This window comes from Camelus dromedarius, chromosome Y (assembly GCF_036321535.1).
Source record: "Camelus dromedarius isolate mCamDro1 chromosome Y, mCamDro1.pat, whole genome shotgun sequence".
NCBI classification, from domain to species: Eukaryota; Metazoa; Chordata; class Mammalia; order Artiodactyla; family Camelidae; genus Camelus; species Camelus dromedarius.
This window is the reverse complement of record NC_087473.1, coordinates 16479527-16493503: the sequence shown is the minus strand read 5'-3', so window position 1 is coordinate 16493503 and position 13977 is coordinate 16479527. Positions and strand designations below refer to the sequence as shown.

General features: G+C 47.4%; 1 protein-coding gene across 2 annotated transcripts in view; it reads left to right on the top strand.

The window, feature by feature from the left end:
• LOC135320322 (steryl-sulfatase-like) overlaps positions 1-13977 on the top strand; it is a 137899-nt gene that overhangs the window by 24559 nt on the left and 99363 nt on the right. For both annotated transcript variants that reach the window (XM_064483427.1, XM_064483426.1), the window contains exon 2: positions 10932-11042. In XM_064483427.1, the coding sequence (XP_064339497.1) occupies positions 11029-11042 (14 nt within the window). In that variant the 5' untranslated portion in view covers positions 10932-11028. The remainder of the gene's footprint in view (positions 1-10931; positions 11043-13977) is intronic.

Here is a 13977-nt window from a genome sequence, read left to right as displayed (position 1 = left end):
GGAAGTGCATACGGAGTTCTTTCCTACACTTAGGTCCTTAAGACTTGATTTCCCCTCTAAGCAACTCAGCATCCGTCAGGGAGACTCTCATTGCTTGAACGTCTTGGACTGCTGTCATTTGAACAAATGTATAATTGTTTCAAAAGACACAGCTCAGAGCAGGGGTAAGGACAATGGGCAGACTACACGCTTTCAGACCAAAACTTTGAATCTGGACCTAGAAGCATGCTCTGGAGTATTATTTGGTAACGATTTTGAAAAGAGAGAAAATACAAAGTGATATAATTTGGGAATATACAGTAGACCCTCCCCCCCGCCGCCCACCAGTTCTGGTCCAGACAATGACTGATGAGTTCTTACCTACAGATAATGAAATGGGCATAGAAGCCTGGTCTGGGACTTTAGCTATTGTCCATCTGCTGGAAGTCGTGCCCAGCTAAAAGCTTAATATCTGATAAACCCTTTCCTTTGTGGAAACTTCATCCCGCAGATAAAATATTGCTCTGAAATTGACTGTGGTAAACCGGGAAGAATTGGTTGGTGAAGCAAGATGATAGAATCCTCGGAGGAAGTGACCCAACTCTTTAAAAATCCATAATAGTAAATGGCGAAGACATGCCCCGGGGTTTAGAGTCGTTCAGATAAAAATGGATATTATCTCCCGGCCAGGGACTCTGAAAAAGGAATGACTGAAGCGTTAGGATGTACTCAAAGGTGAAAGTCTGCCGTTGCAATCAGCCAGTCCATAAAGGGTCCAGTGGAGGAGGGACAAAGCAAGGAGTCCGTGTAGCAAAATAGGGGTCCCCCCTGAATGAGCCCAGACTTTGGAAGGCAGTATTTGGGAGGTCGGGGAAGGGGGAAAGAATCATGAAATGAATGGCTTACCTTTCTGCGTAAAATGTTAGGACAGAAACCCCAGACTCATCAAAGTGCTCACCTGGTGTTGTAGTACCCAGACTCAATTTCATTTTTTAATGTATGTAAAAAATTTTGATTTTGTTTTTGGAGAGGGGAAGTAATTAGGTTTATCTATTTATTATTATTTATTTTAACGGAGGGACTGCGGATCGAACCCAGGACCTCGTGCACGCTAAGCACGCGCTCTGTCACTGAGCTAGACCCTCCCCCTTCCCGTGCCCTTCAAAATGGGACAGCATCCCCTCAGCGTCAAAGCTAATCCGCGTGCAGCTGACTGTGCAAACCGCATCCTTGTCTTCAAAGTTCGGAAGCTGTGAGGACTGACTTGGTGGCGCTCTACTGCCGAGCTTTTACCCTCCCCCCTGCCTTTTTAAATTGAGGCTATCGTTCGGGGGTGGGGAGCTCTTTAGCTGTAGGCGCGAAGAAGGAACGTTCAGCTCCCGCCAGCCTCTGGTACTCCCATCAGTGCAGCACCTGGTTATGGAACCCGAGTTCATCAGGTTCCCTCTGACTGTTGCCTCTGGTCTTAGCCCTCTTGCGGTGAAACTTCCCCCCTTCCTTTCCTTCCCTCTCCTGTCTGACTCCTCGAGAAGGTCACAGCCAGCTTTTGTCCGGTCCTTGACCCCTGCCTTTCTCCCTGTTCACCACATCTCCCCGAATGGAACCGGTGTTCTGACCTGTCTGGTCTCTCCAACCCACTGGGGATCAAACACCAGGAAAGGTCACTGTTCACACTTGCAAAAAGCCCTTCCTGGCGAACACACGCACCTCGGATGACTTCAGCAGGTAGGAATACTCGCCCCGTGGGGAGGAAGGCATTGCCCTCTGGGCAGCACAGAACTGGGGTCTGGAGACCAGGAATTCTCCCTGCAGTGTCGGCCGCCTTCCTCTGTGATGCTGGGGGAGGCTCTCACGTTTCCCGAGCTCCATCCTCTCTCCTGCAGATTGAGCTCTTCGGATTTTAATTCCTGGGCAGCATTGCTCAGACTCGACTGAGTCCGACCCCATGGGTTGAGCCCAAACACCCATTTTCTCCTAAGCTCCTAGGCTAAAATTTGAGATCAGATTCTCCCGAGCTGTAAAACCAAAACCAGGTGTTAATTTAATGAATGTCACTGCACTTTCTGGGGTGGGGGCCGGGGGTGGTAATCGAGTATTAGGTAATTTATAAATGTATTAGGTAATTTATAAAAGTCTTCCCCTGAGACAGCTGGCACGCTCTGTAAATTCCCCCAGCTACCCTCGATTAATAATTTTGGGCTGAAAGCTAGTAATTATGAATCTGCCTCGAAGTCACGTTTTTAAATCCACACTCAAAAGTTGACCAATGGTCTTCAGAAGTCAGACGCCATTTATCAGCCTGGGAAGGGCCAGGCCCCTCACGGTGGCTTTTCGCCTGCTCTCTGTCCATCCCCCGCTCGGCCAGTCCCCGCTGCCCCTGCACCCGACTCACGTGAATGTGCCTGCTCCCCACCCCCGCCCCTCAGGCCAGAATGGCTCCACCGGCCAGTTTATTAAAGGGAAACAGCTGCCCTCGTGATGGTTGTTAACCTGAGGGGCTGGGAGCTGCTGGTTCCCCTGGTGACTGATGAGCCAAGCTGACGTCAGTTCCCCCTGTAAGTGGTCGCCTCCTCCTCCCCCGGGTGGGAAGGACTGTTGCTACGTCCTGCTCGCCGTTTGCTGTACACAGTGGAGTGTCTCTCCAGGACCCTTTGCCTCTGCCGTGCAAGATCCTTTGTCCAATGAACCACTGACGTGTCTGCCGCTGTTGCCGGGGTCTTTCTTTGGCGATGAGGCTGGGCAGCTCCAAGGCTTTCAGACCTGCGGGGTGCAGCCTAGCCGCCCGTGACCAGCAGGGAGAGCCCCAAGCTGGTGCTTCTTAACGGTGGCGTGCTTCTTAATGCTGCGACTCCGACCCGTGCCTGGGAAGGAGGGCGTATATGATGCCTGTTAAGGAACCCTTTGTGGTTTAGTTGGCAGGGCCAGTGTGTCCGCCAACCCAGGAATGTGGGAGTGTATTCCACGGTCAGCAGACAAAACAGAGGTGGCCGTCAATGTTTTGAAAATTCTATACGCGTTCATTAATTCAGTCTGTTTTCTGCTACTATGTTGAGCATAAAATGTTAAGACGTTGAAGGCTGGTGTGCCAACGACCAGGTCTTAAGATAAAGTCTGGCACCATTTGTTGAAGGTGTCATCGTGGAATTGCCAGTTCGTACGGCAAGGTGGTGCCAAGAAAGGTTAAGGGTGACGGATATGCGAGGCTGTTTTAGGGAGCCACCTGGGAAGGTAACCTTCCACAAGGTGTCAGTGTAAACACCCGTAGGACATGGCCTGAGCAAGGACGGGGCCCTGCGAGGCCGGCTGGTGTGCACGGATGCAGGTCTCTGATCAGTAGCCGTTGGCCATAGAGAGGGCCCGCCCACTGCCTGACCATCGCCATCAGGCACCTGGCAGAACACACGTGAGCACCAGCGTGGTGGCAGATTCGGGCTGTTTACGGAGCTAACACGGGCCTTGCACACCAGGGCAGTTTCAGGAACGTCGTGGTCACGGCTGAGATGAAGCTTGTTCGTCCTATGACTTGGTGCTGCAGGGATGCGCTTGGAAAAATGGTTATAGGTGATGCTTTGATTCTGTTTTTTAAGGCTCTACCCAACTTTTTATTATAGATGTGTCCGCCACTTAAATCTCCTGTGAAAGAACGATCATCTGTATGTCCTTCATAACTGGTCAAAGATTCAGTAATTGAAGGGTGTTCAGATGATCACAGATTGAATCATTGAAGGGGTTACACATGATCATAGATTCAGTAATTGCGGGGTTTATAGATGATTAGAGATTCAATAATTGAAGGGTTTACGGAAGATCATGCAGTAATTGAAGGGTGGGTGTACAGATGATTGCAGATTCAGTAACTGGAGGGCTCACACATGATAGTTCAAATAATTGCAGGGCATACGGATGCTCATAGGCTTAATAATTGGACGAATTACACATGATCATAGATGCAGTAATTGAAGGGTGTATAGATGATCACAGATTCCGTAATTGTCAATATTTTGCACATTGCCTTTCTCCATCTAAAGTCGATGACCGTTTCGCGGTGTCTTGCATGAAGCGGGTACTCAGGAATTCACCCTGCAGTGGGCCCCAGGGCCCTTCAGGACCTGGAGGGAGAGGAGCACGGCGAAGCTAGGGTGCACGTGCATGCTTTAGGTGCTGGCTCAGTATTAATAATGTGCCCTCAGCTGCCCAGGGCTGGGCTTCCCCTAAATGAATTCTGATTCCCTGGCCCCACAGAGTGAGTGTTCCTTATCATGGGGAAACTGGAACCGTCAGCTACCACCGGGCCTCCGTGACAGCCCTTGAGCCAGTGTACCTGACTAGACTGAGAAATGGAATCAGCATTAGCTCAGACCTTGGACCCCGTCAGGTCCATTTACCTGTAACCAGGGGAATTAGTCTTTTTCACAAACACAACCTGTTACAAGAGGGCTGGGGTGGGGGGGCGGATTCTGGGTAGGAAGGTGCTGTGAACAACAATGAATGAAGATAACGCTATTTATCTTAACATTTTTTCACATTTACAGTTTTTATAGAGGTTGATCATTGTAAGAAATACTTTTTCACAGTTCTGCATTTCTAGTCCTGTGTTAAACTTAATGATTTCCCTAAGAATCTTTGTAGTTCCCCAGGAGGAAGCTCCAGAACTCTCTGTACAACTAGTTTAAGATATAAATGCACCAAACGTGTAGTCAGACCCCCACCTCTGTCTGCTGCTACACATAGCCTTTTGGACAAGGTCAGCACAAAGATGTGGCTTCCACGTGGGAAAACTGCACAATTTAGGGCAGTTAACAGGCAGAGATTGTCAGAATGAATAAAAAATAAGACCCAGCCATAGGCATTCTGCAAGAAACACTTTAAAGACACAAGTTAACAATGAAAAATAAAAAGAAATAAGCCATGCTAACACTAATGTAAAGAATATTGGAGTCGTTTTATTAATCTCAAGATGCTAGAGGGAAGAAAAAGAATCCTGCTAGGGACGAAGAAAGTTGTTACATGGTGAAAAATGGTCAATTAACCAAGAAGGCGTGACAAGCGTAAATGTTTATACACCTCACGATAGAACTTCTAAATAAATGAAACTAAAACAAATGAAAAAGCAAAAAGAAATAGCTAGAGATTTCAGTGCGAGTCTCTCAATAACGGATAGAATTAATAGCCAGAAAACCATTAAGGGTATAGAAGATTTGAACAGCACTATAAATCAGCCTTTTCTGGTTAGCAGCTATAGAACTGTTTACCCCAAAAGCAAACAGAAGCCATATTCTAGTAGACTGGGCTATGGAAAAAAAAAAAAAAAAAACCTCAGCAAATTTAGAAGAGTTAAAAATGATAGAGTTTGTTCTCTGACCACATGGGATCAAACTAGAAATAACTGACAGAAAGAGAACAGAAAGAAGATGTTAAGTGTCGACCTCACCCCAAAACGGAGACACTCCCCCAAGATCGCCCAGGTTGCTGCACAGGTGCGAACTCACAGGGCTGGAACTGGACGTTGCTTGTGCTTGTTCCCCTCGTGGAAGTTCTTACTAAGGTGGCACACGGAACAGGTTACAGAAGATGTTAATTGCATCACCAACATGCACTTTGGCAAATGTTGATGTTTTCTTTCCGTAGCGTATGGGTCAGAATGGTTACATGATCCCGGTAGCCTTCCATTTTTTTGAATTATCAAAGGACCAACTGACCCTTGGAAAACTGTAATACTGTTAAGTATAAAACAAAGACAGTAACAGCTGTCCCATCCAGAGCAAAGCAGAAAGTGGGCTGAGTGGAACAGAGACAAGTCAGATTCATTTGGCAAACTTGAAACTATCCCCACCCTTGGCAAAAAAAAAAAGACAATTCCGTGGTTGTAATTCTTTTCTCTCATTGGGTCAGCGTTATTATGTTTAGCTGATTTATGGAATTTGTTTTGTGTCATAAATTCAGGCATGAATGCCCCTTCATCGCTGGGCTCAAGGGCTAAAAATCTTGGCATTTTCAACTGTGCTTTGGAAATAAACCCAGCTTCCCAGCAGCATAACCGAGCCTGCACGGTGGGAAATGGTGGAAACGTGACATACGTAGCTTTTGTTGCTTTCTCATTACATGTTGCCAATTAAAACTTTTCTTCTGCAAGGAAGGGGCTTCTGTGAATGAGGATCGCAGCTGTCTGATTTGGTCTGATTCCAGATGTTCATAGTTAGTGGCACTGATGAAATCCTCAGGATTTCCACAGTCCCAGGTGGCACAGGCTCTCGGCATGCACTGGATATTGATAAACAATTTCTTACCTGAAGTCCTTGGAGCTGGATGTGTTTTGGAATTGAGTTACGCATGTTTTAGAAAAATGATAAAGTGCCTTTCCCATATCTCGTAGGACACCCTCAGCCGGTGGGGGCAGCACTCAGTAATCAAACCCATTCATAGTCCTGCAGAAAAACGTACGCGTATTCCTCCCAGTGGGCTGCATGAAGGCAGGTGCTACAGAGTTAAATGTCTTCATGTAGTAATACACTGGTAAATTAAATTGTGTGAGGATAGACCACCGACTCCCAGGGTACTGCCGATCTCTACAGAGAACACGAGGTTTAGCCAATTAAAAATAAAGAAGATAACCTGTAACGTATATCCGTGGTCTCCAGATGCTTGAGTACCTTTGAGAAGAAGGTGCTTAAGAGTCACCATAGTCTGCCCACCATGTACTATTTGGCCCTGTGATGATGATGGTGAGAGAACAAGATTCTGCAGAGGCAAAATGGAAATGTGAAAATCGACCCTCTCAAAGACTTCTGTCATGATCTGACTTTTCAACCTAGTGTTTCTTCTGAGCGGTCTGTCTCTTATGGAATCAGTTGCCATAATCTCTGGTTCTTGAGGCCAGTGATGAACAAATCACACATCTTGGCCATATCCAGTCAGGGGTTGGCACACATTTTCTGTGTAAGGCCACGTGCATGGTAAATATTGTTGGCTTTGCACATTTGCACAGTTGTGAGGTGACAGTGCAGAATCAGCCATAGACAGTAAGTAAACGGGTGTGCACGGCTACGTTCCAATAAAACTTTATTGACAAAAAAACAGGCAGTGGGCTGGATTTGACCCAGGGGTCATAGTTTGCCAGCCAACCCATTCTACATGATTTTTTTTTCACTGTACTTCACAGTTCCGTGCTCATGACCACCACCATTATCCTTGTATTAATCAGTACATAGTGAACAAAGAGCTGAAGGACACGTTTATCCACTCTTGATGGAATACAAAATTGTGCGGTCAAAAGGCCATACTACAGATTTCATACTAAAGAAGAAATAAGTCCTTCAAATGGGCTATTTCATGAGAAGTGTGTGAGAGGGCGCACCAGAAACTCCATTATTTTATAGTTTTCTTCTAGCCCAGGTGGCTTCCTGCTGGTGCTTGGACTCTTGGGAAATAATCTCTTGGCAGATCCTTCTTGTTTGCGTGATGATGTATGGGTAACTTGAGTTCAGTTTTCTGTCATGGTGGTTGTTGGTTTCTCCAGTCACTGACCACTCTGTCTCACCTCTGCCCGAAGCGCCAACACACCCACGGACCCCACAGCTCAGCCTGAAGACCTCTCTCCCATCATTTGTAAGGGTTTCTCTCAGGATCATAGCTTAGGGGCAGAATGAGGCTGTTTCTGATGAGTTTGTATCTGCTTCTGTCTTACATGCAGTCCCAGGAAGTAGATTCTGGGACGAGATGTGCATTCAGGAGGGTTTGGGGTGGGGTGAATTCCTGGATCAACCCTCGTAAGGAGGATGAGGCCGAGGGAGGAGGTGAGCTGTGTTGCTGTGCTGTTGGAGACCTCAGCCCGTTACAGGGCAAACTCTAGAGCCAGGACGGTCCCTCACTTGTCCCACTTGAAGGCAAGGAGGCTGCCCCTTTGGGGACCACCCATTGTCTTTGGACTACCATGGAAATAGATGATCTCTGAGCTCCCCCACCGGTAGGTGACATCACCTTGGGAAAAGAGACTCTGGCTGAAGGCTGGTCCCAAAGAGAGACTTACTGACATCAGTTTTCAACACGACCAGCCACTACAGGGTGGGAGACCTCCGTCCTCTGTTGACATCTACACTCTCCCTACACGTCCACCAAGAATATTCTGTTTGCAAATTCCTGAGCGCCATATCCTGCTGCTTTATGTTGAGAAGATGCTTTTTCACCCTGGATTTCCATCAGGCGTCTTTCATTCCTTCGGTCAGTCTCCTGAACCCTCACACTTGCCTTCACTGTCTGCTCGTACATGGAATATCCTGTAAGTTTTCACAGGTAAGTAGGCTTATTGAGACGGCCCCAGTTTGAAAACTAGAACCCCTAACCCCAGGGAAACTAGGTTCACCGGTCATCCCAGGGTAAACCCATCGGTCAAATGTCAGTCACCTGCCTCTCCAAGTCTTTACCGTCTTCCTACACCGTCTTCTTCAAGTAAGAGGCGTTGGAGGCACACCCCGGTCACACTGGGCTGTTGCTAATGACAAACGCTTTCTTGTCTTCCTATCACTGTTACTCGCGGGGTGTCTTGAACACTTCTTGATGTTTTCCCAGTGCAGTTGAAGCCTAATGTTTCCCAGCAAGGCACCACGATACTAGCAAACAGCAGAGGCGGGTGGGTCAAGACAAGACGGATGACTCCGTCAGTTCAGGTTGGGTTTTGCTGCCAAATGAAAAGAAAAAGATTTTACAAAAACCTTTTGGTTTCCAGGGCTTTGGGTGTCTCAGAATCAAGGACAAGGGACAGTGGGCTCTCACTCTGCCTTTAAATCACTGTCACGATTTTCAGATTTGAGTAACTAAAACCTCGTGCGTAGAAGGGATGAGAATAATGAAAAAAATGACCAACTGCATGACAGTTACGATGATTATAAACAGATTCATACATTACAGATAAACATGCTTATTATTTGTTAACTCACAGAGTAAATCAAAATATAGGTTCCTAGTGATAAAGCAGACCTCACCACTTGACCGCCTTCCATCGTCTTGTTCTGTGACTGTAACTGGGATTATAAATTTTGTCTAAAGCGACTTATTTTCATACAACTTACTATAGTCATAGTGGAACCACCACTCAGAATTGGCAGTGGATAATTGTTTGAACAACCTGGGTGTGACCCCCCCCCCAACCCCATCAAGGCTTTGGCCAATCTCTGTCGTCACACCCAACGTCATGATTGCTGGACCGGCCATCTGATGTGGTTTGTAAACCTTGGCACCACTGATGGTTGAGGCCAACTCTTTGTGGTGGAGGGTTGGGCTGGATGCTGGGTGCTGGAGGGCTGTCCTGTGCTTCATAGAAATTTGACAGTGTCCCTGGCCTCTACCCAGTGGATGCGGGTGCTCCCCATCCAGTTGTGAGAACCAGAGATGCGTGTAGACCCACGTGGGGCAGAACCACCCTGAGCTAGAACCACTCTAATGATACTTTGAAAAGGGGGCCTCTGAACAGGAGCTTTTCTGTTCTTCTTTGCGTGTTTTCCTTCTGCGGATAGAGTCCCTGGTGGCAATACCACTGTGGCTGGCACTGTGGCTTAATCTGTTTACATGTGTCTGTTGCTCTGCATAAAGTATTGAGTAGGGGATCAAAGGGCTCCGACTGCTGAGGTCTTACAGTATTTCCTGTACATAAAAGATGTGGGCAAGAGAAAGGGAGAGGAGGACTGAGATCTTCCCTGCCTTGCAAGGGGGCAGGGGGTCCCCCACTTGTTCAAATCCATGTCCTTACCCACTTGGTCTTGCCCAGTGATGTCATGGTGAGTGGGCAGAAGAGATGACCGTGCCCCCCCCCCAGATGGGGTGGAAGGTCAGTGCCCACCCACACACCATTCCTTTTCAACAAGAATCTAATGTGGAAAGCCACACGGGAAGACCGATGACAGTTTCAAATGCCATCTCTGGGGAGGGGGAAGAAGGACATTTCTGGGACACTGGTGGTACCTAAGAAATTGTGGCTGGAAGCGGACCTTCAGTAAAGCAAGATCTCCATTTACAAAAATCGGTAGAATCGTCATTTTTCTGTACCGTGGCGTTGTCTTGTGCATCATCTTTACCAAGTGGGATTGTACGTCCTATTTTAAGTGGATAAACACTATTGTCTACACATTAAGTGTTTCAAGGCACGTGCTGGGTTTTGTCCAAACGCCAACAACTGAAAAGTACGTAGGTTCCTGAGGAGGTTCAGAGCCATCCAGCTGGTTTTCTTTGACTTCATTCTCAGCTCCCAGGGAGGGCTCTATCCCAGAGGTTGAAAGACTTTTTTCGGTAAAGGGCCAGATAGTCAATATTTTCATGTTTTTGAGCCAAACGATATTTGTCTGAACTACTCAGCGTGGACTTTGTAGCATGGAAGCAGTTACAGGTAATAAATGAATGGCCATGGCTGTGTTCCAATACTTTTGGGCTTTGTGGACCTTGAAATAAGGACTTCATGAAGGACTTTTCATATATCACAAAAGTGTTCTTACAAATGTAAAAACATTCTTACTTGGCTACAAAAGCAGCTGAGGTCAGAGTCCCATGCGCCGCTCTCTGTGACCCCAGCTGTATTTGGAAAATACTTTCTGAGCACTTGTAATGACAGACAGATGGCCCCTGCCATCTTGACCCATACAGCCTGTGGGGAGGACAGATACCAAATAAAAAGAAGCCAAATATAGTTTTGCAGATAGTGACAACTACTGTAAAGGGGAGAGGGGAGGTGCTTTGATTTATCAACACTGGGGCAACTGCTTTAGATTGTGCAATCATGGGAGGCTTCCTGGAGGTGGTGGCTAGTCAGCTGACACCTGTGGGTGACTAGGAGTTGGGCAGAGAGTGGAAAAAAGAAAGAGGCAGGGAGAGGAATCCCCTAGGCATGACAGAGGACCCTTTCATTGAAGTGTTTCAGGATGTGGTTATTCAGTACCTGACTCTTCTGCTTTTGGATGAATTCACAGGATGAGCCTGGCGCTACCCAGTTTCTCTCTGCTGAGAGGTAGTCACCGTCTCTGTACCTGCACATGGTGGTCTCAGTGACGGAACGTCTCCTGCAGGATGACCGCTCAAGTGTGAGTACAGCTGCTTTCGCTCTCAAAGTGTCACTGCCTGTTGACAAAGTGCTCCCCTCACCCTGACCACGTCGTCCAAGTCACGTGGGGCATTTATTTGGTGACCTTTGTAATGACGTTTCAGAGCATTCTGATATTGCAGGGATGACGTCCATTTGGAGCTGCCCCAGGTCTCCCTTTCCTTCACAGATGACTTTCCAACAAAAGGGGAGCAGCCGTGGGGACAAACATTTTCCTGGAGAACAGCTGCCCTGGGCTAGTCAGGGCCGTACACCCTAGTAAACTGTCATAATAAGTGTGTCGCTTGAAAGATCTTGGAGAATACAGGGGTGGCGTTTTATCGATGGTTTCACACGTATCCTGGACCTTCGAGGTGACAGTGGTTGAACCAGCAGAGGTACAAACACTTGGCACTGTGGGAAGACTCGTGGTGCTCGGGTTGGTCTCCACACCTGAGGGACAGAACAGCTTTCTTCCTGCAGCAAAAGTGAGTGTGTGGTGCTGATGGGGACAGGATGAAGGAGGCGGTTTCCAAACCCCTTGGAGGTGAGAGTCCCTGTTATGCGCCCTCCTCTCCGGCAGGGGCTGCTGCTTGATGATGCGAAGAGGGCCATTGTGATGTCAGGGGGGCCCTGCTGGGCATTCAGGCCCCATGTAGCAGCAGGCTCAGAGAAGTGGGCAGGGAGATGCTGTCAGACAAGGTCTGGTTCACATCGTCCCCCAAAGGCCCCCGGAAGTGGGACCATGTGGAGTCGGGGAGACCCGGGCTTTGGATCCCACCCCTGGGCCCGTGTGCTCAGGAAGTAGGTTAACCTCCCCTTGCTGGGGCTTTTCTCTGTAGAATGGAGACTGAACCATCTTTGAAATACAGCTTTGGGACTCTGGGGCTACAGGTGGCAGTGTTTCTCCTGCACGGAGATTTTGCCCTCCAGGGGGAATATGGCCCAGTCTGGAGGCGTTTTTAGGTTTCATAAGTCTGGAGGGACGTGGTTACCAGCATGGAGCGGGTGGAGGTCAGGGTTGCTGCTAACCGTCCCGCCATGCACAGGACGCCCCACCACAAAGTGTTACCCAGCCCCGAATGTCCATAGCGCCGAGTGCAGAAACCCTGATCCGTGGAACAGGAGATTCAACTTAATCTTCTCTTTCTTCCTAGAATACTCGATGGTCTTTCACTGTAAGGGATCAGAGTTAGAATACGAATTAAAGAGAAGAAAAAGACAGTGACCTTCTAGGATTTCCTTTTGTGTTCAATTTAAGCCCCCCAACAGAGGGTTCGCGTTCGGCAGCAAACATCCTCGGAGGCTTAGCACCGTGGCTTGTGTTCCCTGTGAACGCTGAGCAGCTTAACAGATTCATTTTCCATTGTGATGTCTGTAATTTGTTCTTTAAAAGGATCATGTATGCCTTTTCTCTTTCAGAAACAAACTTTTTTTGGCGGGGAGGGAGGGTTTTAAAGAATAATTTATTTTCTAAAGCTATCATCAATGCAGGAGCCGGCTTTGATTTCTGACCTAGCTTTCAAAGCCTTAAGCACCTGCTAAGTAGAGAGTTTTATTTTTATTCCTCTGGAAAAACAACTGTGCGTTTTGCAGGGAAGTGCTTTGGGTTCTTTTGTTGTTGTTATTTTAGTCTGGAGGGGAGATTGACAGTCTTTGGACCCAGCTAGAAGGGCTCAGAAAAAAAAAAAACTGACAGACTCGGTAGCTAATTAAAAGTATGCAGAGACTCATGATTAATTCACAATAAATGAATACAGCGTTCATCATCCTTTCGTAATGCTCTGCTGTAAAGGGGGAGTCTTCCAGCGGGGGCTAGAAGTTCTACTCCTGAATACGTAGTAACAATATCCGTTATATCTTACCAACGTGAAGCCATCCTCCCGGGGGATTCTGAGGTACCTCGCAGTCCAGAGTTTGGGGTTCTCGAATACGGCATATTAAACTATCCCTCTCCTTAAATGGATTGAAGACTTTGATGATAATCAAGAAAACGCTTTGATCTTGTCTCTGAGAGTTCTCATTTGTTCGCTCCAAAGAAAAAAACTTGACGGATATTGAAGTTTTCTTAGAAATGACGGAAAAAAGAAAAAGGAAATTTCCTTTTTATGAGATGTCATTCTAGCTGACAGGACCTGCCGTCAGTGGGTTGCTTATTCTGCTGATGTCCGTCCTGGGATAGTCAGTGATTTATTTTTTAATCCTTTGATGAGGATGAAAAGGTTTCTCAAGTGGACTGTAAATCCCTGAGAAGGATATTTTATGGCAGCAAATACCCGTGAAAATAAGCCCATTTGGGGGGTCAGGATAATCCAGAGCAAAAAAAATTACAGTGACCGTGTTGTGTGTCTCAGAGAAAATGGCGGAGAGAAGGTTTCATTAAAGAGGTAAATTGGGAGAGAAAATGGGACAATCTGGCGGCTTTCCTTCTAACCAGGAGACCAGCAAGAACAGGGCAGCTCGGTGTCCTGTGTCTCCTGATACGAGGCAACAAGGACACCAAAAAAAAAAAGATAAAAAACCTGTGTGACACCCCTGCCAAAAAGGTTCAACCTGAATTTGTGCCCAAAGAAATGAACAGGCTAATCCAGAACATACGACACTGTATGAGACAATTGACCTGGATTCTTTCTCCCGAAAAGTCAGTGCCACGAACAAACCAAGAAAGGCCAGGGGTGGGAGTGGGGGTGGGGGGGCGGTTACAGTTTTCAAAAGGTGAAGAAACATAACCCTGAGTGACTCTCGAATGGATCCTGGATTGGAGAAGAGAGCACGGTGGTGCAGTTACCTGGGGACTGTGTAGGGTGCGTTGATTGACTCAGTGTTATTCTTCAGCGGTGTCGTGGTTGTGGGGGACGCTGTCCTCGCTCTAGGAGACGCATGCCGAACTTCCTAGTGGGGAAGGGCCGTCGTGTATGCAGCTCGCTGTGAAGCGT